Here is a 24630-nt window from a genome sequence, read left to right as displayed (position 1 = left end):
TTTACTTGACTAACTCAGTCATCCTTGAAGTGTCTAAAGCTTGAGCAAAGTTCTGCTGCCAGTCTGCTAATAAGACTGCAGATGTATGCTAATGTCACTGCTTGTTTTGCACCAGCGAATTTTAGAATTGTTTTAAAGATTACTTTAATCAATCAATTTGATCTTTAGGTCTTTGCATAGCGGAGCTCAGTTCTGTAGTGTTTTGTTGTAGGTGTGATACTATTCTAAGCAGAAGTAAGGACAGCAAGCCAAAGCAAAAGCGATCCAAGTCTGAGTAAGCTCAAGAACATTTCTGTTAATGGCTCCCACGCTAATGCCAGTTTACTGTACACTTACAATTGCCGAGTCCTTCAGTGCTATTAAATCCCAGCTGGAAACTGGTACTCATGCACAGATTGTTCATCTTCTTAACCTGTTACATAGTGAATTGCTCTGTTAATTTTCTGCACGTACAGCAGTGTGCAAACGTTTTAGCTCCTTTAGAGGTTTAAATTGCTGCCCCTAATGCAGCGCTATGATGGAGGAGACTGATGGATCCCAAATTCATTCTGCAGCATGACGGCAACCAAAAACATAATGTACAGCAGGAGTCCTAAAGAAATAACTTCAGAGACTCGGGGGGGGGGGGGCAATATATAATTGTGGGACTTTTTGTATCATAGTTGACATAGTTGTCTAAAATCAACATGGCCGCCTATAACCAAACACCACATGGCATTTTTACAGAAAGATTCTTCTAAATATTATACATATAATTGAGTAAAATTGAAACTGAAAGTTATTTATAAAGATATTGTAGTAAACCTGTCAATGTTTAGGGGTTGGTACTTGGATGTCAAAGTAACATCCGCATGAATAAACCCAAGGCTCCCAGTAGAACATTGCATTGTAATGAGATGATCAATATTGAGATGTGAGTGGTTTTAATGTTGTGGCTGATGGGTGATTATATATATTGGTTTGGGAATATCAGACAGTACATGTGTACATAACAAGTGAAGCGCCCAGCTGCTGTCATTTACCTGCATTCTGGTTTGTTTTATCAGATAAAATCCCATTTCTCCGGTGTTGTGTGCCTCTCTAATTGCACACGAAACACCAGTTCTTGTGGGTGCGCTTTGCGTTGAGTTAAATGCATAAATTATTAATAATTTCAGTAATTATCTATATTTGCTGCATATACATCCAGAAGCAGCAGCAGAGAGGCCTGGCATGTAAAGCAACCACAGAGCGAGGAAGCAGCTGGAATCAAACGCTAGCAGCAGGCCTGTGGAGAACCGAGGATGTCGGGTTTTGTGGGATTGCTCGGCGCGCTTGTGAGGATTGGCGGCTGGAAAAGAGAGAGCCCAGGCAGGTCGCTTTAAATTTAGGAGTAGAGTCACTTGTGCCGATTACTGGCAACCGCAGATTGAAAACAGTCAAAATTCAAGCGGGAGAAGCCGAAATATTCCGACTTTTAATCTAACTCGCTATGAGTCAAACTGCAGAAACGCTGGATCCTACAGTTCCTGTAATGCAACTCGAGAGTGTCTTTCATTAGAGCCCTCTTGGCTTGTAAACCGCCATGTCTTTTGTACTCCCGACAATCTAACATGCGTTTTCTGTTATAAATTTGAACAGTGTAAGCTGAGATGCCCCTGATGACATCATGATGATTTCATTCAGACTTTGCAAAGCTCCTCTAGAGCCTTTAAGGATATGTAGTTGTGTAAAATAAGTAGAGTTCCCCTTTAATTGAAGTACATTTGCACAGAGTATCACAGGCATAGAACTTAGTATAGTATTTTAGTATTCGTATTCTATAGGCTGTAAAGTATTAGAATTTACTGAGGGCTGCACTGGCTGAGTGGTTCTAACATCAGCTGTCCCGTGGAGCAGTTATGACCCTGACACTATTGTAGTTTATGAGGTCAGGAGCTTTACAGCGTGTTCTGAAAATAATCTGCCGCACCACAGCTGTTTGATCAACACGCTATACCGCCGTTGGATGCAGACAGACAGACAGACGGACAGAAAGAGAAAATAGAAAAGAGGTCCTGAGAGGGAGAAACAAATTGCATAATGTTCTCACAATGTCTTCCAGCTCTCCAGCGATGCAGCCCCAGCTAATTAGAAGGCTTACATTCAGATAAGGACGTCCTTTATTTTGAAAGGTCGGGCTGCGAGAACAAAAGGAATTTTTAAAAGTGTACATACACTCAATGTACATTACACGCGCCGACACACACGTGCACGCCAACATGCATACTTTGCAACGCCTTTGTACAGTTACTAATGCCCTGCGGCTCTCTCTCCAAATTGAATCTAATCAAGTGAAATGCTGTGAGGGTCCTCGGGAGAAAGAGCAGGTCTGACGGTGACCGCTTACAATAAAATCCCTGACATTTGGAAACAAAGCCCACTCTACCTCTGAGCTGTAATTGCACACGACAAATGCCGCAATACTGCATAAATGTGTGTGCGCCGCGTGATATGCATGCATGCAGGAATATGATGTGTTTGTGCATCTGTCGGCTCTGTGGCACACGCCGTCTGCATGTGTGTGCTCGTGTGCTAGTTTTAATAATTTCTTTTGAAGTGGTCGTCATATTGGAGTACAGTGGAACTAATTACGCTAATTGTCGGGAATGCAGCTGCTGTAAATATGTTATGAATAGAGGCCCTTCCTGTCCTGTTTCTGCTGCACATTTCAGCTATTTTATGAGCCTCCAGCTTCAGAAAATAACACCAAAAAAGGGAGGAAAAATGCATTTTTAAAATCTGTTTAAACTGGCCGTCTTTAGGAAGCCTCGCTAGTTAGCCACCCTTGAAATATTAACTTACCAGCAGAAATTCCCATGAATGTCATGTCCAAGGGCTTTGTAAAAGCAGACAGGAGGGTGAATAATTCATATGAAACTCGTGTTTCAAACTGCCTGACTCTGCTTCATCAACTGTTGAACTGTGTAGTTGGCTTTGTAAGCTAGAAAAATATTAGCACTTTCCTTCAGACTGCAGCGTTTCGGAGCGAGTGAGTCAACAAAATGTGACACCGAGTGGAACTTTAAGAAGCAATGCACATGCATAATGTGCCTGCATATTATTATTGGCCCCATTTTCAACCATTATGCAGTTTTGTCCTTTGTGTTACCTCTGCTGAGGTCATGTGTTGTTTTATTATCATATAATCACCATACTACAAGATAATGATCAGATTCGTAGCTAATACTCATGGGAGCTTTTGACCGGAGACATTACACTTTATCTTACTGAATTTTATCATATAAAATTACTCAATATTCATTTTTTTTCATGTGAGCATAGAGCTGAAACTATTCGTCATTGTTATTTTTACTGCAGCCATTTTTAATAATCACTTACCCATGTAAGTCATTTTTAAGTGAACATTCAGTGGTTTCAGTCTCTAATTTATTATATTTCATTATATTTGCAGGTGTTCTTAGTCTTCTGTGATAATAAACTCCTATATTTTGAGGATTTCCCAGGAAAAAAATCAAGACATTTGAAGATGTATACTTTGGCTTTTGGGAATTCTGATTGTAGCTTCATCTAAAACTTACTTTCACAGACCAAATATCAGTCTGTTAAGTGAAAAATTAAGTGATAGATTAGCAAAGAAATTCAATAAAGCTGATTTATGACATGTAGTTGTGCGTCACACAAAGTCATACTGTGTAATGTCCCTCCATCTCCATTTATTCACATGACTTCCATTCAGTATTTTGGTGGTTAAGATGTTTTCTAGCAGTATAATTTATTGGCAGATAAAAGGAAACAGATTTAGTCGAGCACAGAGGCTGGCCTGAGGGATCTGGGAAGATATCAAACGGATATTGCGATTTGATTTTTACAAATAATTTTTTAAAGTCAAGCTTCAGCTCAATTTTCACTGTGTAATGGATTTAAATCATGTGATGGAGCGTTACCACATGAGATATGATCAAAAGCGTGACTGTCATGCAATGAGGACGGCAGGAATTTGTAAAACCACTGGCACATTTTAAACCCCGGGTCAGTTGTACTGCATAAAATATATCCTAAATTACAGGCTTTGCGATCTCGCAGTTTGGATTTCAAATCGATTACTTGTTCAGCTCCTGCACAAGCTCCTGCACAGTAATCCAAGGGGAAACATTGAGTCCTATATTGCCTTTAAAATCAGGAAAATGTGTCTGTTTCTCCTCCAGATTGGCTCATTTCCAATAATACCTCCCTATAGTGTCTTATATATCTATTGCCTGCTGCTTAAATAATAATAACTGAGCATGTAATTAGTTATAGATTATTGTATTTCAGGTATGTGGGTGGCAGGAGATGCATTGTGTTATAATTAAGCTTAAAAGTGTCATTTTAATCACTGCCAGTAACACGAAGCCTCAACAGCTAGCTTCCTGTTTGGTTGCATAACATCAACATTTAGTGCTCGATTGAGGCCAGGTTTATTCAGGATAAAGGTCAGGAAGATATTGCTAATAAAAACCATCCCAGAGCACTTCATCTCAAGTCCTGTGCACAAGTCTGGCAGGTTTCAGTGGCTTTACGTTCCTGCAGTGACGCTCGGCTTTGGATTTGTGTGACTTTTTCTTGCCTTTAAAAAAATATACCCTGTGATAATATGCTTTATAACTGTTCAGCGGCAGTAACTTCATGGTATTTTTATTAGCCGGGGATGGCAGCCTGTCAGTCGCACCACCAGTTTGGCCCAGACTGAAATATCTAAACAACTGTCAGATGGACTGCCGTGAAATGTCACATTCACGTCCCCCTCAGAATGAACTGTGAACCCTTTGGGGATCCCTTAACGTTCATCAGACACCATCAGCAGCGGTTGTTCTTGGGCTTTTGACCAAATACCTGCAAAAATAATACCGCTCATAATAGCTTCAGCTGATCCTCGTATGTAGTCATGATTTGGAGGAAAACTAATTAGATGAAGATGGGAAATGAAACAACTAAATGTGAGCATGTTATTACTGAGAATAAATTAGCAGAGTTGATAGTCGTAATGGACACGGGTCTTATGTAAAATATATTTATATTTTCCCTGTGTATTTCCATCTGTTTTTGACCTGTAGACTTGAAGATATTCAGAAATGTTGGCATATAAAAGATGTTTGGTTTGTGGACTACTATTTTGAGTTTGGCATCCAAGCAAAAGCAAATAAGTTGCAGAACTTACCGAAAACCCGAGGACACTGCTCTCAACGACACACTAGCTCCACCCTTAAACATCCTCTGCTTTGTCATCAGTTTAATCTAAATCCGACCATTGTTCACGAATTTATAATGTTGAATTCAATAAATCTCAAAACCTGCAATTTACTCATTGGTATAATGTTTACGGAGGTAACAAATTAAAAGAGAAGTAAGGGTCGTTTTCTCATACACTTCTATACAATCTGACTTCTTTATACAGTCAACAGAGTCGCCCCCTGCTGACTGTTAGACAGAATGCAGGTTTAAAACACCTCCTTTGGTTTGGCTTCACTTTTCAAACCCAGAGGCTAATTCCAACCTTAATATGTAGTCACTGGTGGAGAAAGGGAAAACAGAATTCTTGGTTTGTGATGTCAGAAAGCTCATTATTATCTCCTTTGTTTGAATGAGGTGATACTGCGCAACGGTGGATATTGAGCAACAAAGGAGACAGAATGAGTCCACGCATGATTCACCAGTTCTTCCTCATCTTTGGCAGCCATCCAGAACCAGTAATCACTTTGTTTAGGCTTCTCATTGGCCGACACGGCTTTAATGTTACGGTTATGTTGTTTCAACATGATCTTTGACAGGACTTCGGTTATGTTTTTGCATTTTCAAGTGGCTGGAGAACAAAGGAGAAAAATCCCCAGTTCTGAACGCTACCTGCGTACGTGTGGACTAATCTTTGGTTTCGTTTTTTCCGCGGCGGCGCTGGTGTAATATTAACAGCTTGTCTGTCGGCATATCTTCCTGGTTTTTATGGCATTTTATTGTGTCAGCTCAGACTTTACATCCTTTCTCTGGAGCTCTGCAAATAGCGGAAGAGATTTCTTTGGCAGTTAGCTGTCAAGGGTGATAATGCAGTATTCAAACACTTACCCACATTAGAAACGACACACACAATGTGGTGGTAAAGTGACAGAGGGGAGATTAAAGCAAGATAGGAACTTCTAATGTGCAATCACAGGTCGCTTTTAACCCTCGTGTCGTCCTGTGGGTCAAATTGACCCGTTTTAAAGTTTGAAAATGTGGGGAAAAAAAACATTTTCACAGTGAAACTTCTGATGTCCACATTTTCAACATTTTTGGGAAATCTTTGAATGTTTTTTGGTGGGGAAAAAAAGAAATGTTAAAAATGTTTGTTTTAGAACATTTACATAAAACTCAACCAAAATCCAGCAAAATTCGCTGGATTTTGGTTGATTTTTATGTGAATGTTCTTAAAGAAAACATTAGAAGTTCTACTGATATATGTAGAATCACTTTAAATATTTTAAGGAATTTTTTTGGGAGATTTTACAGATTTTTTTTCAAAATGCCAAAAAATTTTAGGGATTTTTAAAAAAATTAAACTTTGAAGGGAAATTTTTAAGAAATTATTGGAATTTTCAGAAATTTGGGGTTAGGGTTATTTTTTTGCTGAATTTTTAGATTTTTTTCAGACAAGGAAACAATATTTTTTGGTGCCTGTAAATGAGGACGACAGGAGGGTTAAGTCTGATTTTAAGCATTGTCATATAAGTGATTTGTCTAACAGATTCATATATTTAGATGGATAACCGGTTTAGACTTCCCACTTATCCACTTAGCAAAGAACCGCACACACACACACACACACACACACACAGCTTCCTTGTCTAAATTGCTCTGAGGTTTCCCCACCTTGAACTTGCTTGTTAAAAAACGAGGGTCAATCAAAATAGCAAACATGGAGAGTTGTTTTGACATTCCTCCCGTCACCCCGAGAGACGTGAATGTCATGCGTTTCAAACACGCGCCCCGACTGCATCAGATATTTGTACAGTTGATGTGAAAATGCGTCCTGTCAGTTGGGTGAAATGCATTATTACTACAAGGAAAGGATGTGAAACTTTCACGAGCACTATTTAAAGTCACAATGAAACGGCAGCGCTTCTTGCTTCCTTAATGTGATGCATTTCCTCATGCACACGGTTGTAAAACGATAGCAGTTAGTGAGAAACAGGGATGTGTGTTATAAAGGAGAGACAGAAGTCTGTATGCTGCTTGTTACTGGTCAAAACAGCAAAGACGGAGCTTTTCAGGAATATTTTAAATAATGTTTTGTGCTCCTGCTACATTTTTCCTCACCGTGGGCTCATTTTTCATTAGAATATAAAATCCTGCGCTTCTATGGAAACGGCACAGCCATGGCTAGATGTGAAAAAACTCAGAAATGTCTTTAGAATTCCATGAATCTTCAAAAAAGAAAGAGCAAAAGTTGAATTTTCTTTTCACAAATATTTAAAACAACTGGAACCAATGCCCCCAGGTGTTTTAATACTATAGAAATTTTGCTACTTACATGTTTAACCCATACTTATCACCTATCTGCTCTATCTACACTACCTGCAGTTGAGTCGAAAAGTCGTAGAATTTTTTATTTGACGTTCACAGCTCACTCATACAGCTTCTCAGTTGGCAGATTTTTTTTGTTTGTTTTACAGAAAACACTTAATTATCTCAACCTGTTAAATGAGGCATGCAGATTAAATTGATCAAACATCACAATTTAAGCTGAACTGTGGTTTAATATTCACAATGAAACCGAACATTATGCATGATTAAGTCAAGGAGTGTGGGAAAGTTGAAAATCCAGCACTTCCTTCTATTGTTGTGTGATTTATTTCAGAATGTGGTTTTATGAAATGCTTTATTTTTGAAGGTTATTTAAACAAGACATGTAAACTGAAGGGATTTTGATGTGATATTGCTATTTTAGGCTTGAATTTGGAATGATTTGATGAATTTTCCCAAAAGTCAAACATCGGAAACTTAAAATTCGCAATGATTTTCTGGTTTTGTAGTGTCTGCTTCTAAAAAATGGTGCAATTTTGGCAGCTTTGAAAGAAAATAACATCTCGCTGGCAGGTTTTGGTGTTTAGAGGATAAAAAAACAATGCACATATGTGAAGTTTCTGTGTTGTTGGGTGTTTTTTTACTTATCTATTCGCCTCGTTGTATTCATCATGAATCTGCCTGTGCCTGTAAATTTCAGTGGGACAAACTAAGTCTAAGAACTCCAGTTTTATAGTCGGCCTTAGGCAGTAGGGAGAGAAAGGATCATATTCACAGAACACTGGCAGCACATGTGCCAGAATACAACAGTTGCCAAATAATGATCTGTGTGAGAGAATAAAGTAATAAAACCTAGAGAGAAGTGGAAGAGTGAATGTGTCCTGTAAAACTAAGTGCTGCCATTCTGTACAAACCTTACAGGAGCACTTGAAAAACAAAACATTTCCTTTCTCCTTACAAAGCTTCCGCTGTTCAATGTCAAATTAAACTGTGCCTTATCTCTGTGGACCTTCTAACTGTGCGTCTGCGTATCTTGTGTGTTTTTCAGGCCAGGAGGAGGACGGACGGAAGGTTTTAGTCCTCAGTTACCCCCAGTATTGCCGCTACCGCTCGGTGCTGGCCCGGCTCAGGGAGCAGCCGTCCTCCCTGCTCATAGACCACACGGTGCTGGCGCTGGGCGGCATCGCGGCGCTGGGCGGGGGCACCAGGATCCTGTACTGCCGCGACACCTTCGAACACCCCGCCCTGCTGCAGAACGAGAGCATCTGTGACGAGTTTGGTGAGTGTGGCGGCTGGAAATTTGATTGTAGCCTTCAGATAAGTTATCACGCCGCCTCATCTGAAATGCCAACTGCTATTACAGTAGCAGTTTGCGGCTTTCGGACTCCTGCACGTTACCCCGCGAAGCACAGAGCTGCTTCTCTGAACACATGCATGCTCTTAAAACTCATTCTTGCAGCACGGTTCATCTCAAACTTCCAATTATGTCATTTTGGTTACCCAGGCCATTTGTTAAAGTCCGCTTTTAGTGGAAAAATAGCATTTGGAGCCAAGAATTTGGTCCCATTGTGTGAAAATCTAGAAAATGAATGTGATTCCATTTAGAGTTTTAATTCATGTAAGCTCAGACTGTGAAAGGGCAACGAAAACAGAGCTTCTGCAGCATCTGGTTCACAAAATCAAATCCAGTCTCTGTCCTTTGAGAAAGTTAAAATAACATTTTATGAGCTGAGAAAAAGCGGCTTGTTTATGGCTTTCTGACGTTGCATTTTTCATACAATTCGGTGGGTTTTTGAAGGGAAGTGCGCTGAGTTCACACTTCAAAGTGATATCGCTGGAGTGTTCACTGGGGTTGAAGACTACAAGTTTGGAAATGTCAAAAGCACGTCTGGGGGTGCGGAGCTGGAAAGAAAGTGAGCTTAGCGGACCTCTGCAGTCGCCTCTCATCTCCCCATGAGACCAGCTGCTCCGGCCCACATTAGCTGCTGTTAGCATAACACACCCGCATTTACAAACTGTTAGTGGATGCATTGCATTGTGGGTAATGCAGGTATCAGATTCTGACAAGGAGAGAATGCCCTGAATTAAAGAAAAAAGGCAATAGCTCTGGTTATGCTGCATTGATTTTGTTTTTTTTTGTCTGACTGTGTTATATGCAAAATTAAATCAGTGTGTTCTTTTTATTGGTCAGTTAAATTAATAAAAAAGTACAAAAGGCTGCAATTTATGCTCAACTATTTGCTCAAAAATGTAAAATTGCTGAACTTGGATGTACTACCAACCAAAAATTTTGAATATTTTTATTATAATTAGTGTCTCAGCTTGGTTTTGAATGAAATAGATGTAAAAAAATAGACTGATATTTGTTGTTTATTGCTCGTTATGAACATTCCTGTGCTTCTTTTTGCAAAGCTGTAATTTGTATTTGAGTGGAGATCATTAGTTTGTGTGCGGAAATCTCAGGTCAGACATCGCTGGCTTGTTTATGTCTTACATTTGTCCTTGTGTCATGAATTAAAAGCATCTAAACTGAAGATGCTTTTCATTAAATTCCATTTTAGTTTAGTTAATTATGACTAACAGTGGCTTCCAGTCTGGTTCACCCTCTGCTTTCAGGATGTTTTGTGTTCTTTTTTAGTCTCGGCTTGTTTGTCTTTTCCTTTATGAACACGTGTGACTGCTGTTCAAACATCCTCATCAGTCACACCTATGAAAAGCATTTTGTGGTTCCGGTGTGGTGTGTTTTGAACTGCTAGAACTTGTCTATTCGCCGTTCAACTGTGCTTTCCCCGTCGCTCATGAATCCACACATTTTATTAACCCCGAGCCGGTCTAAAACAAAGGAATAACGTGATTCATCTCTCTTTATATTTCCTCTGCTCGGTAGCGCAGCAGGCTCTTGTGCAGCGTCAATTTGACATTCACAGTAACGGCTCCTCTGGTCAGAAGTCATTGTTTTTCCTTTCCTGTAAATTTGCCAGTAGGTAATTGCATTTTAAGAGAGCAGCAGAGGTGAGACCAGAAGGGAAAACGGTTTTAGGCATAGGAAAATAAGTTATGAATAGTAACGCTAACATCCTGTGGCTGCTGTTGCTCATTCACTTGGCTCAATAATGCCATTCCTCTGTGAGCCACATTTAAGCTAAAGGTTTATTTTCATAGCCTAAGAGAATTCTGCGTTTTTTTTTTCTTTTCTTTGACTAAGGCGACTGGATTTCTAATGTTATTCACATGAAGCTGTGCTCTGTTTGACGCAGACTTTTATTTCTGCTTGAATTGCTGCTCGGAGACTTGATTGTGATTTGTTTCAAAACAGCCAAGCTAAGTAATATCCATCAGTTCTGCAGGTGAACCAAAAGCCTCAAGGGCGTCTTATAGACACAGACACACACATGAATGTTCTCGCATATGCACTAAGAAACATACACAGCTGCTGAGCGAAGTTCTCCTGCTATTTACAGGCTCCATATGAAAGAGCGGCTATAAACGCCATATTAAATCCACCTTTATTAGAATAAATACCAGCACTGTGGACACGTAAGAAGCAAAACTGTGCAGCTGTGAAATATTAAAAAGTTAAAAGTTGATCTGGGGAACAATTTTAGGACTTTCTTCTATGCTTCCCGCAATGCTAATTCTGACCTTTTCGATTCAGCCAAAGCTGCTGTGGCGGCTGTAATAGCTGTCCGTCTTGTCTGGGCTAATTCATGAAAGTGTGTCAAGTTACCTCAGGGGGTAGAAAAGACTAGAGGGCTCAGGGAGAGAAAAAAAACACAAAAAAACACGGTATTGCAGTGTTTCAGCAGAGCTTGTTGGTACAGTTTTGGATGAAATGCAGCCATCAGATTAAAAACCTTGTTGGAAAATCCAGTTTTGTTCTCAGAAGTCTGGTATTGGATTCAACGCAGCGCTACAGTAGGTGGATGTACAACGTAATCATGGAGAGATTTACTATTTAACCCTCTGAACTCCAGCCGGTTTCTGGGCAGTTTTCTTTTAGTCCTGTCACATTTTTACTCACAGAGGGCTCATTTTTCACCGCAAATTAAAGTCCTGCGCCTCTGTGGAGACAGCACAACCACAACTAGAAGTAGAGAGACCAGGAAAATGTCTTTTATGCTGTATGATAATGCTATAAACTCAGAAAAAAAGAAACAAAAGCATAATTGTCTTCATTCACTTTATTAAAAAATGTAAAAACTGGAATCAACAGTTCCCATAGGTGTTACTAATACAACCAAAAATAAAATAAAAATGCAGCTTTACATACTAAAGATATTTTCCAATGTACACGTTTAATTTGTTTCTATATTTACCTGCTATCTGTCCAGACACAGCCTGCAGTTCAACCAAGAAGTCCCTGAGCTTTCCTCGTGTGATTCTCGATCACAGCTGAGTCACTAATGGCTTAATGTTTGCACCGAAGAGATTAAAATTTTATTTTATTTTTGCAGAATCTGGTTTGAGCAAATGGTTTATTTTTGTAAAATTTTTAAACTGAGATGTAAAATAAACAGATTTTAGTGAAATATCAAGATTTTAAGCTCAGATTTGGACCCCACAGTTGGCTCATCAGAAAGTTCCATCCATTCTCTATACACCGCTTTATCCTCACTAGGTTCGCTGGAGTCTATCCCAGCTGACTCGGGCAAAGGCAGGGGACACCCTGGACAGGTCACCAGTCTATCACAGGGCTATATATACAGACACACAATCACACTCACATTCACACCTACAGACAATTTAGAGTAACCAGTTAACCTCAGCATATTTTTGGACTGTGGGAGGAAGCCGGAGTACCCGGAGAAAACCCACACATGCACAGGGAGAACATGCAGACTCCATGCAGAAAGATCCCAGGCCCAGGCCGGGATTTGAACCAGGCATCTTCTTGCTGCAAGGCGAAAGTGCTAACCACTACATCACTGTGCAGCCCTCATCAGAAAGTTGAAAATCCTTTTTTCTTTTAGTTTGTAGAGTTTCCGGCTCTGATAAATGGAAAATGTGGCTTTATTTGTATATTTTATTTAAAGCTAACATGCCATTTAACCCTGTTGGCAGGTTTTGGGGTTCAGAGGGTTGATAAAGCAGCATGGGTTTTATCTGAGCATACTCTCATTTATCTGTACTTTACGAGATGACTAATGCAAAGCCGGAATCTGTCAGCTCTTGTCTATATACTGACTTTGATTACTTCAGTCTTTGCTCTGACTTTACTCGGCGGTATGTAAAGTCTTTCCTGGTATAATAATGACAGCGGCTTCTCTTCATCTGCCTCGATCTATATTCACGTCTTTCCATCCGCCGGTGTCCCTGCTTTGAAAGCAGCTTGAGCAAAAACTACGGTTGCATCAGCTCCTAGATCTTTAGCCCTGTGATCCATATTCATGCTGAGCATCGCCTGTCACCCCTGCAGCTGCTTTCCTCACGGGGAATGACACAGTTTTTGTTTATAATTATCATGCATTCTCTGCCAACGTGGATTGATTATACCCATGCTACTTTGTGTCCCCAATTTAATTTCTTGCCAGGAGGAATGTAATATCGCCGCTGCACCATCGTACGGCAGGAGATATAAGTTGTGCGGTAGAGCTCGCTGGTGTGCACGCTGACACACCGAAGGAAAAACAATCTGCTATATAAAGCTAAGAATAACGAAGGTGTGACATACTGTACTGTAATAATATTGGCATTACTGAGGCTCCACTGCTGTGAGAAAAGAGCCTGAAATAGTTTGAGTGGGCCAGACCTTTGCGGCGACAAATGACAAGGTTCAGCTTTTTGTTGTGAGCTGCCGTGGTTCTGTTTAGTATTACTTGCATTAATTTGGCAGGGACGCTGCATGTGCTGCGTGGCAATAGCATAAACATTCATAAGCTCGACCCTAGAGGTGCTGTACATGATATATTTAAACAAGATGGCCGTCTGTCAAGGCAAATATTATGGGCGACATTTTTCCCGTTTTCTCTGATGCGGAAGTTCTGCTCCCAAACTGCTGACCTTCCTCTCCCCTCCCTGCCTCCGCCCGTTCAGAAACCCAACACCCCCATGTGTGCGCATTGCTTAAATCAACAGTATTTTGAAAGTTAGTGAGGCAATCATGTTTGAGGCAAAGCAGTTGAGAAGAGCGACCCTCCTCTTCCTCCTCCTCTTCCTCCTCACCGCGCTCTTTTCTCATTTGTCCTATATTCCCCAGGTCTCTTTCCTTGGTGTAGAAACTGTGTATTTCATGCTTAGCTCAGTGTGTTTTGTTTGAAATATCTCTCACTCAGTGCCGGTTTGATTTTTATTAAAAAGAAACATTTTCAGCGCAATCCTTTGGAATCCTTCTTTGTAATCCTCCAGGGTGGGAGGAGTATAAAAAAAAAAACAATTTATTGCTTCAATATATTAACATTGTCCAGATGCACTGATCACAAACAGTCTATTTTTGTACTGCGGTGCGTGCTTGCTGGTTTTGTACATCTGTGGCTGAATTTGCTCGTGCTTTCTGTGTATTTATGAGGGTGTTTCTGCATACTGAGTTAGTGACATCTGTTTCGAAGGACGAGATTTCTTCAGATGGAAGCCGTTTCTGCAACGCACTGGACTGCAGAGGAAGGAGGAGGAAAAGCTTCAAAAATGCAAAATTCTTAAACCTGTACATCGAGATAATATCTTTAAACAACGTTCAGTCCTGGCTGACTGATCGGGTTGGGTCGCCAGATGAACGTACAGCATGATGTCATTGTTTCCACAACTTGAACCACTTTCTCGCTGCTCTTTAAACATGAAATGTGATTAGATGAAATATGCATATGCCAATGTCGTCCCACGACACCGCCGTCTGTTAATGTAATAGGCAAATTGCTTGCTAAGCTCATGTTTTCCCATCTCCTCTGCAGATTTGTGTTAACCACCGGCCCATGAATTTTTCATTGTCCATATGTCATGGTATACAGCGGCCGTAGAGCAGGATTTCAGAGGGGAACGGACTGCATGCTTTGACTCTACAGTGAAATTTCATAATCGGGACATGAACTGTATATAAAATGAACTGAACATCTGGTGAAAGGCCATTTACACATTGTCATATCCTTGTTTGAAATCATATTTTATTATTAAACCCTCTGAACCCTAAAACCTGCCAATATGACCCCATTTAATCAGAGCAAGGAAAAGTAGAAACAAAGAATTTTCCAATGAACCTTGAGTTAATCATTTGTGACTTTAGGTTTAGGATTTAAGCTCAAACTGTGATATTTCACCAATTTATTCGACTTGTCTGCTCCAACCAGATTCTGTGAAAAAAAAAAAACACACAAAATTATGCACTTCTTTTCGTAATTGGGAAGCCATGTCTGACTCAATCAGGGAATTTTCAGCTGAACTGCAGGCAGTGTTTAAACAAAGTAGATAGAACACAAGTAGTAAAATATCTGAGTGTTGATGGCACATGTGGCTACTAATATAATATGACATTAGTAATATTGGATGCTTCATTTCCAGGTTTTTATTTCTTTTTTGTAAAAGTATTAACCTTTACCGACTTTACCTTTTTCTTTTTGGCATTATAATGGCGCCTTACTGCTCAGGAGAAAATCTAGTACTAGCTATGGTTGTGCTGTTTCCGTAGAGGTACAGGACTTCATATTGCTTTAAAAAATGATTCCAATGTGAGTAAAAATGTGACTGGAGCAGAAAAAAAAAAGCGCCCAGAAACTGCTTCGGGTTCAAATGGTCAAGGAGTGGAAGATACGTATTTTGTTAGATGTTAGTAGCTCAACAAAAAATCAAATATAGTTCTAATACACTGAGGCTGTGCATCTTTGCCTAATGTACCTGCTATTTTCACCAGCAGAATCACTGCCACAGAGCTATTTTCAGCCAGAAGTGCTTTTCTTCCAGTGGCATCAGCAGCATTAGCATCACTTCTGGGCTGAATAAGGCACAATCTTTCTGATTATCCTTATTATGTCATCACCATCTCTGCACATATTGCTTTGCGTCGCTGCTCGTCTATTTATAGCAAACGGCAACGGACGAACAAATAAGCATCTGGCGATGGGCAAGAAGCTTTTCAGAGATCTAGACCCGTTATTCACAGTGCAAAGGTTTCCCAGAGAAGCAGCTGATCAAGGATAATTGACTGGTAGAGAAATAAAAGGACACACGGGTTGCTTCTTGCTTCAGTTCAAGGATTACACCGCTGGTATTTACTTGTTGTATTTAGCGAATATCATGAATTTCAGCAAATCGTATAGTTCCAAGGCCATTACTACCGCTGGGGATGAGGGTAGCACCTATTTTTGTACTTTGTTTGTTTTCTCAGGCTGAAAATATGCTGCTTCTGAGTCTCTGATAGGTGGTGGGTCAATATGTAATTGCTGGACTTTTTGTATCATAGTTGATATTTTTGCTGTTTTCAGACCTGAAATCAACATGATTATTCTTGCTATTTTTCATGCAGCCATTGTCACTATAAAAATTGGTTTACAGGAGCATAAAATCTTCTTTATACAGGTGATCCAGCGCAGTGAAACATTTACTCACCATTTCATTGTCACGCTGTCATCACATGTTATTGCAGCTGTTAGCAGCGACTGTTGGGAAATCGCTCCCTGCTGTTGCGTTTATGGAAGCTCCGACATCTAAGACTTCAGAGTTGTCTGTTAAACACAAACCATTTTAACTCAACACATATTCATATTATCCTTTTTATTCTGTGGTGTTTTGCTACTTGGATTATTTTGCCAGTACATTGTGGTTTATGGATGCAGTGTTTTTAAGAGGACAGCCTTTTAAACACGACCTGTTTGTGTTTATTTGAACGCACCACTGAAGAATGGCTTCAGACTGGCTCCTACTTGCAGTCAAAGCACCACAAGATGTTAACACTGACAAAACATACCAAAATGTGATGAAATATTCACTGGAAATGATCATTTAACAAGTATGTCGTAACTTGTGCGTTCAAGTCTCTACTTGTTTCCTGGAATTACAAAAGAAATCTAATAAATAACATATATTTAATAAACTTATTGCACATTCAAGTCTTCTTGTGAAGTCAGTGATTTGGTTGCTTTGACAGGTTGTTATCATTCTTGGAGATGGAAAAGATTCAAAAATAAAATGTGATTTTTTTTTTTTTTGTTTAATTTAAAACGCTGATAAACTGCAGAGCACGTTATTAATTACTTTACACTTCAGCTAAGGAGGCCGGCTTGACCTCATTCATAATGGCTTAGATGATTATTCCATTAATACACTTGTCAAATGTTGAAGAACCAGCAGTCGGTGAGCGTGGTTTCAATCAAGCGAGGTTGTATTTACATGATGAAGCGATACAGCAGGTTTGTAGCTGTAATGGAGTCCACAGTGAGACTCACAAAAACAACAAAGAGACCCAGATGTGAGTTGCGATTAAACCTCTGAACGTCTGTAATAAAATTTTAGGGAACAGCGTGTTGCAACCTGGAATGTGACTCATCTGTGTAACTGTAAACTCTGTTTACAAAGTCTGATGAGTCTGAATGCAGCCTTTCAGTCGGGTTAAGCGGTGCTCGTCTTTTCCTGCAGGTAGAGGCTTGTCGCCGGTTGTTGTTCCGTCCGCTGTTGTGTAACTTGAGTGACGTCAGAAATCATTGTTACGCCGCAGATACACGGCGGCAACAAAGTGAGGATTAAACCGTGTGTGATTGATGTTTTTTTTTTTTTCTCTCCCACCAAAATGACAAAAAATGCTTAAACTGTGACACGGCTGGCAGCTGCTTTAGAAATCTGTTTACAAATGTGTTACTTTTTAACATTTTTTTAATAGGCAGCTACTTTCATGCTCATGTAAACAGGAAATGCAAAGACAGACGGGAGCTTTTTGTGTCTTTTTTTTTTGTTTCTTCAAATTATTCGTGAATGTTGGAATAAACTTCATGAATCCTTGCAATACAAAAAATTTGCATATAAACAAGAAGAAAAAAAAGATAAAAGTATGCATTGGCCTATTTTGTTGTAATGATGATTATTTATAATCGCCGTGGCTTAATGCCGTGTAGCTTTTTCAAAATGATAAAGTCCCCATGATTGGGCTCATTGACCGACTCAATCCCATCAAGTGTAACTAGAGCGTGATCTATTAGAATACATATGTTTTATTGATGTATGGGCTCCGTGTTTATCCTGGCATTCATTTATTTATAGGTCGATGCTGTGATTTTTTTTTTCCTCCAGTAATGAATAGGATAAGCCTTGAAGCTTATCCACTGCTCCCTTTCATCTCTCCCTCCCTCTCCTCTTTTCCCTCCCTCTCTCTCTCTCTCTCTCTCTCTCTCCCTCCAAAAGCCAAATTGAAATACTGTATTTTTTAAAGCCCCGGTCTGAGTTGTCGCTGCAGTCTGTCAGTATCAATGATGTGGAAGCGTTTGAAGGTTATCCCGTTTTTAGTAAATCCCTCCACATTATGTAACTTTGACTCTGTTTTACATTTTGCACTCTTGGAAAACAACAGGGTGTGTGTTATTTGGGACAGTCCCTCTGCGTGCTCTTAACATTTCTTTGCAAAATGGGATTTATTTTTTAATTTCCTCTACCCGGAACAATGGCCATTAAGAGCTACTTGCCAACACTTGCAGAAAAAAAAGCTGAAGTGACACATTCACTTGTCGGATATTTACAGCTTTATTGTGTTTATTTTTGTTCTGACAGGGAAAAAAAACTGACTTATTGCAGCTTAAACAGAAAGACATTGTGGTCTTTTTGTTGTATAATTACACCAAGCCTGTGTGCCTGTGCCTTGAGATAAATACCGGCTGATATTATTCAGTTGGCCGGGGGTCGGAGGTCACTGCATTCCTCAGTGTGTGTGTCAATCAGTGGATCTGGGTTAAGATTAAACCCCAGCCGTGTCTCGAATGTGATGTGTGTTAATAAGCGCTTTAACGGGCGACGCTACCATCATGAGGCGATCACATGAGGTGGATAGAACGAAAGGAGGGAAAAGAGGAAGGAGTGAAAAGAAAAAGAAGAAGAAAACGGATAAATTTGAAGGCACGTCTCTTCCCCCCGCAGTGTAATTACGACTTATTTAGACGATAAATTAAGTTCGGGAAATTTCCCTTGTAAAACATGTAACATTGTAACATAATTTCCTATTTACTTTGCAAATGGAAAGCTTGAGTCGACAGCCTTTATGAGTTTGCGCGGTGCTAAAGTACACACATTCACACCCCTGTTGAAACACACACCCCAATGAATCCGATGAGAATGATTTCATAATCCATCGCAATAATAAACTTCTTTGAACTGTTTAATTGGCTCTTCCTGGAACGGCACGGCTTCGCTTCATTTGATCTGATGAAAGAGTAATGTTACTTCTCCCCAGGGGGCGCATGCACAACGGCGCACAAATAATGAATTAAGAACACTACCTTTTTTTTTTTTTCCAAATGACTGCCATAATAAAGCAGAAAAAATTCATATTGCGCTTACACCCGTTTCCACTAAATTGCTTTCATGTTTACTTGCTTATGTGTTTAATTTTCAGAGCGTGTTTTAAGTGAAAATAATCCTTATTCCTGGAAGGGGTAATGGATTGAGGTCACATGGAAATTGATTGTCATCACAAAAGCGCCTTTGTCGTAGGAAGCGTTTTGGAAACGTTCCAGAAAACATTCCTCATGTGTGATTGTGTGAAAAGTCACACTTTGCCGTACACCGTTCTGGAAATGAATAGCCAGTATGGCAAGTAGTGACATTTGATTTGAAGGCATGTGGTGATATGCAAAAAGGGAAACTGGAGTAGGCTATGCAAAAACAGGAGAAAGAAATATGTAAAATTGAAACTGACAAAGTCATGATGGCTCGGGAGAATGTCCTCTTTCCCCGGCTGAGGAATATTAGCAGTGACAGTCTGAATGGAGAGTCTGTGTACAGCAACAGTATGGTCGCAGAAATTAGCTCGTTACTGCCAAATGCATAATGTATGTGTGCACGTACACGTATCTCTTACTGTATTACGATGGTGAGAATATTCCATTTACATATCCATCTGCTAATTGTAACCCCTAACATGCCAGAACCTGAAGGCAGGGGAATCTGTGCAAAGCCAAAAAAAGTAACCTCAACTGAAATTATCCTCAGTTTTATCCCTGAAAAATCTCTTTTCCTAGTATGGCTTGGCAGGAAACACACACACACACACACACACACACACACACACACACACACACACACACACACACACACACACACACACACACACACACACACACACACACACACACACACACACACACACTTCTCATGGTTCAGAGAAGCTAAAAGAATGATTTACATGATTTTTATAAGTGCGAGATAAAAATATGGGCAAGTATTTTTAATGTCCTGGTAAACACATACTTGCCGGGATGTGGGCTTGTCTCCATGGCAACGCCAGTCAGAGTGTGCCCGGCCTAGCGTTTTGACAGTTTCTCCTGATGATGATTGATAATTACTACCTGACTTGTTGTCCCCGTCTCGGCAAACATATGGCGGGAGCTGCCCTCCGCCATATATCTGCCAAAATGTTCCCTTTTCTGATAATAGCTTTTTAATGTTGCGTTTTGTTGTGCATGCACAGCAATCATCGCCTCCCCCCATCCTCCTCCTCTCCGTACACACACCCCCTCCCAACCCCACCTCTTTGTAATTACATTTGCGCCGCTCACGTACTTATTACAGAAAAGAGAAACAGATAGGAGAAGCAGGAGAGTCGGAGAAAAAGTAAAGCAAAAAAGAAAAAAACAGGCAGAGGAGGGACAGGATTGATTCCACTTTGAATTGATGTGTTTCTTTGCAGCACTGCAGGATTTAAATTTGACAAATTGTCGGGATTAACACAAAGAAAGAGCGTTTTTACATTATAGTCACATATTAGAATATAAACAGCAGATAATAGCCAGTGTGGTGGGTTATAGTTTAAAATGGCAAGCGAGACTCTTTATTCCATATCTTGGCGCGCGGTATTTTATTATGCAGTGTGTTTGCATGCATAAAGCTCATATTTAGATGCAATTGGAAGCAATCTTTTTGTATTCGCAGAGGCCATAGAGGAGGACATCAATCTATAAACATGATTTATCTACTGTGCACTATCTAGCAAGGCATTAGCATAGACCCTCTATTGTGGATCTTATTACCTGACTGTATGCTGAAACCTCAGACTAAGACTTCAGACCTGACCAGCATTTTAAACATCCGCTAAAGTCGATGAATGAATCAATATTCCCGTTTAGCCGTTACTAAATTGCGCCCGCAACATAATTAGGACAGTTAAGAGGAGTTTTTATGACAAAAAATGGGATAATTAATCCTGTTTTTCTTCAGTGGGAGAGCTTAAGCCGCTTCCTGGTGTGTGTTGGACTCTTTAGAGCGCATTTACGTTCATTTTGTTTCAGTAATTTTTTTCATTTTCCTGTTTATTGGCCTCAGTGACCGCAGCTCGCCGGCAGGAACATTATCTCTCACTCATTACGCCTTGGCTAAATCAAATGAACTTCTTAGCCCCAAGTATCTGATTCTACATGTCTTTAGTTCCACACGAGCGGAGCAGCTACTTCACCTACATCCCGACGGTTCGGATAATGTGTGCCGCACCTGCAGCCTGCAAAAGAGCGGCGCTCGGCGGAAAGCAAAGTCATTTCTAATACTGTGTGATTGAGGTCTGCTACAGGCTATGGCAACAGACAGCCTCTGTGAAGGAGATAATGATGCATACACACACAGCTGTCAGTCAGCCGACAGAGGGGGAATCGTCTTTGAGGAAAATAAAAACAGACTGTAGCCGATATAATGCAGTATTTGTATAGGAAATGATAGGTTTGGGGAATAGACTGGAACTGTTAGTGGCGGTTGTTGCAGAATCTGCTCACACGGATTCACGTCTTTACATTCACACTGAAGACATGCATGAGGTGCCCATTAGAGAAAATAAGTGAGATCAAAAGGTGCCAAGAAATGATTGTTATGCTGACCAGTAGCAGCACCCAACCATGCAGACAGTTCTGCTTTCATTTGTCTCCACCCCATAATGATGGAGGTCGGTGGAATTTGGTTTGTGGTACTCACAGCATTAAAAAAAAAAAACGACACTGAATAATGACTCTCACTTTTCCAGAAACATTCTTGTTTCTCTGAATAATCCACAGACAAATGGGGAAAAAGTGGTTCCAATTATAAGAAGTTAAACTTTGCTAATTTGTCACAGTTCTACAGGTTGTTTTAGCGTCTTTCCAGCCAATAAAAACATCCTCTGTTGAGCTAACTTTTGCATCTCTACTTGTTCAAACAGCACATAGACAAAGTGGCAACAAGATGGGAAATGTAGTTGAGCGTTTAGGAGCTAAACAGTCAGTTATTTTCCTCGGAGAGTGAATATCTGACATAAACTACAATAAATAAACCTCCATGTGTCTGCTGGCGTGAACATACGCAGCTGTTTTTCAGTTTCCCTCCTTATAATAGTTTTATTTACATATCGGCGCCGTGTTTTCAGCTTGCTCATCAAGCGAACCTCAGTTCACCTCCGCTGCATCCGAGGTGCATCTAAAAAATTACACGATACCAAAACAAACAAAAACGGATACTAATGACGGGTTGTGCTTCGTGTGTGTACTTTGGGTGAACTTGCTCTTCGCTAAAGTGGTTGAAGTAGAGTGAGTCAAGGTGCAATGTGTTGTTTTTTTTGTGTGTTGAGGATGAGTCGGCTGCACCTCGAGGGACTGCTGTTAGACCTCTTCAGTAACAAGCCGGACTAATCCTCGCCTTTTGCTCTGGCTCGTGTTCTGATAGCCTTGTATTATGGTGCTTTTTCATGTGCAAGTAGACAGAAGACAGGGTTCTGATACAGGTACAAACACACTGCTGTTCGCCGAGCGGCAGTGGAAAATTTAAATTGTCGCTCAGTGTTGCTGCTCATACTGGAAGGTTGGGTTTGTTGTTGTCGAAGAGCTGGCAAAAAACTTGGATGTGTTTGTGTAATAACACTAACTAGTATCCGTTGTCATACCTCGGAAGCAGCCAAATGCATTCCTCCTCATTAAATTCAGAAACGCTCTCAGGCACAGCGGTGTAAAAATATCTTCTTATGTTGCATTCATGGGCGAAAAACAGGCAACACCAGTGATGAAAATATTTCAGCGTTATTGATGTGAAATCCCCCCGAGGTTGACCTCATATGAAAGGCTGCACTCTCGGAATTCGCTGCGAAAATGTTTCGCAATTTATCAATGATAATCTTCCTCTGTATATTTATGAGAAATTAATTAACACTTGTTTCATCTATCAACCTACGGAGGTTCTGATGATTAATAAAAACAGTGTACTGTGTCCACCCACACACTCTGTCTCACTCTGTGGGCGCATTGTGTAATTTTGGATGGTTGCAGTGATAGAGATGCTCGAAGTATTACAGTTCATTAAATGTTTTTTTTTTTCTTCTTTCGGTGCCGTCAGTGTGTCTCGAATGACTCTGAGCCGAAACGTGCCTTCAAGCGCAGGAACTGAGGAATAACTCTGCTGTCAGATGTGACAAAGTGGGAATTATGAGCATGTCAGAAAAAGCCTGATATTAGTATGTGAATGCGACGGTGGTTCCAGTCAACTACATAATGGTGGAGAGGAGGGAGGGCCTATCGCTGCTTTACAAACGGAAAACCGAGAGTGTAGTTTTAGTTTTGGTAATGTGGGTGATGTGGGGAAATCTGTGGTAAATAGAGAACAAAACAATCATTTTTAAAGGCGAAATATGCAGTTTCCTGGTAAACCAAGCGGAATTCATATCCTTGAGGTATGACAAGCATTTCTGGCTAAAATAAACACTTGCAAAGCAGATTTTAACCCTGCATTGTTTACATCCGCAGCCTGCAATGTCATCTTCTCTCCCCTCGCTGACACTTTGCTGCCTGACTTGACCCATTACTGCCACCTCTAGATTTCTGGAATGGTGTGAAACCGTTGGCAGGGTTTCATATCGTGTCACCAGCATGCAAACTGTGCCAACATAAATTGTTTTTCCAGAGTGTTTTCTGAATCAGTAAGTGCAAACTCATTGTGGCCCGTCGTCAAAACAGCCGCAATTACGAGAAGACTATCAAAATTTCCCTTGTATTATTTCTGGCGTGGTAATAATTATCCCTCTGAACCTCAAGCAGTTTCTGGTGTTGTTGTGTTTTGCTCCTGTCACATTTACACCCACTGCAGAGTCATTTTTCAGAGCAATATAAAGTCCTACGCAAACATGACCGGAATTACAGAGAAGTGAAAATGTCTTCTGTGCAGTATGACGCAGCTGTAACGCCACGAGTTATAAAAAAAAGATGAAAACTGAAGCTGGTTTCTTTTGGTTTTAGTTGAATAAAAACTAGAATCAACACACAAATGCTGAAGATATTTGACTCTTTCAGTTAGTTTCTGTACGTGTCTGCTCTCTGCTCTGTGTGAACCCATCTTGAAGTTCAATAAAAAAGTCCCTGAATTTTTCTCATGTGACACTTGATCACAGCTGACTCACTAACAGCTTCTCAGTTGCACAATGGAAGGGAGATTTTTTAATTTTTTTACAGGATCTAGTTTGAGCAACTGTTGCAATATTGGCCAATTTTTAAAGAGACACATTGAATGAAGTAATTTTGTTGAAATGTCCAGATTCTAAGCTTACAATTGTATCTCTGTGTCAAACACGAGTAGTTCAAGGACCATCAAAAAGTTGAAAATCCAGCGATTCCTGCTGTTTTTACAGTTTCTACCTCTGATAAATGGTGCCTCTTAAACCCACTGGTTGGTTTTGTGGTTTGGAGGGTTGAAGCCAACTTTAATGAATTGACGAATGAACATTTTAATGAACTCTTTTTTTTTTTTCCATGTGGATTTTATTAGCTGGACAGTAAGAGGACACGGCTGAGAGACATTTTAGTGAGTCCTTCCAACTGAAACGTAAATGTGGGCGGTAAATGTGTGTTTTTGAACACCCAGTGGGGATTACATCCAGTTAAAAATAGTGCATCGTGATTTATGGCCAGTTTAAAATGTGTCATTAAAAACTGTCGTGAGTAATTCTGCAGTAGAACACATGCTGTGTACAGTACACATGTGCTCAGGTGTTTT

The 24630-nt window shown here is 40.2% G+C and overlaps 1 protein-coding gene across 1 annotated transcript in view; it reads left to right on the top strand.

Annotated features, from left to right (window-relative positions):
- Nucleotides 1-24630, top strand: part of arid5b (AT-rich interaction domain 5B) — an 86320-nt gene that overhangs the window by 31609 nt on the left and 30081 nt on the right. Inside the window, 1 exon segment of the mRNA XM_051959945.1 lies at nt 8564-8794. Within this exon segment, the coding sequence (XP_051815905.1) occupies nt 8564-8794 (231 nt within the window).

The sequence above is a fragment of the Acanthochromis polyacanthus genome, chromosome 15 (genome assembly GCF_021347895.1).
Source record: "Acanthochromis polyacanthus isolate Apoly-LR-REF ecotype Palm Island chromosome 15, KAUST_Apoly_ChrSc, whole genome shotgun sequence".
Lineage (NCBI taxonomy): Eukaryota > Metazoa > Chordata > Actinopteri > Pomacentridae > Acanthochromis > Acanthochromis polyacanthus.
The sequence above is the reverse complement of the archived record's forward strand: the minus strand, read 5'-3'. Positions and strand labels throughout refer to the sequence as shown.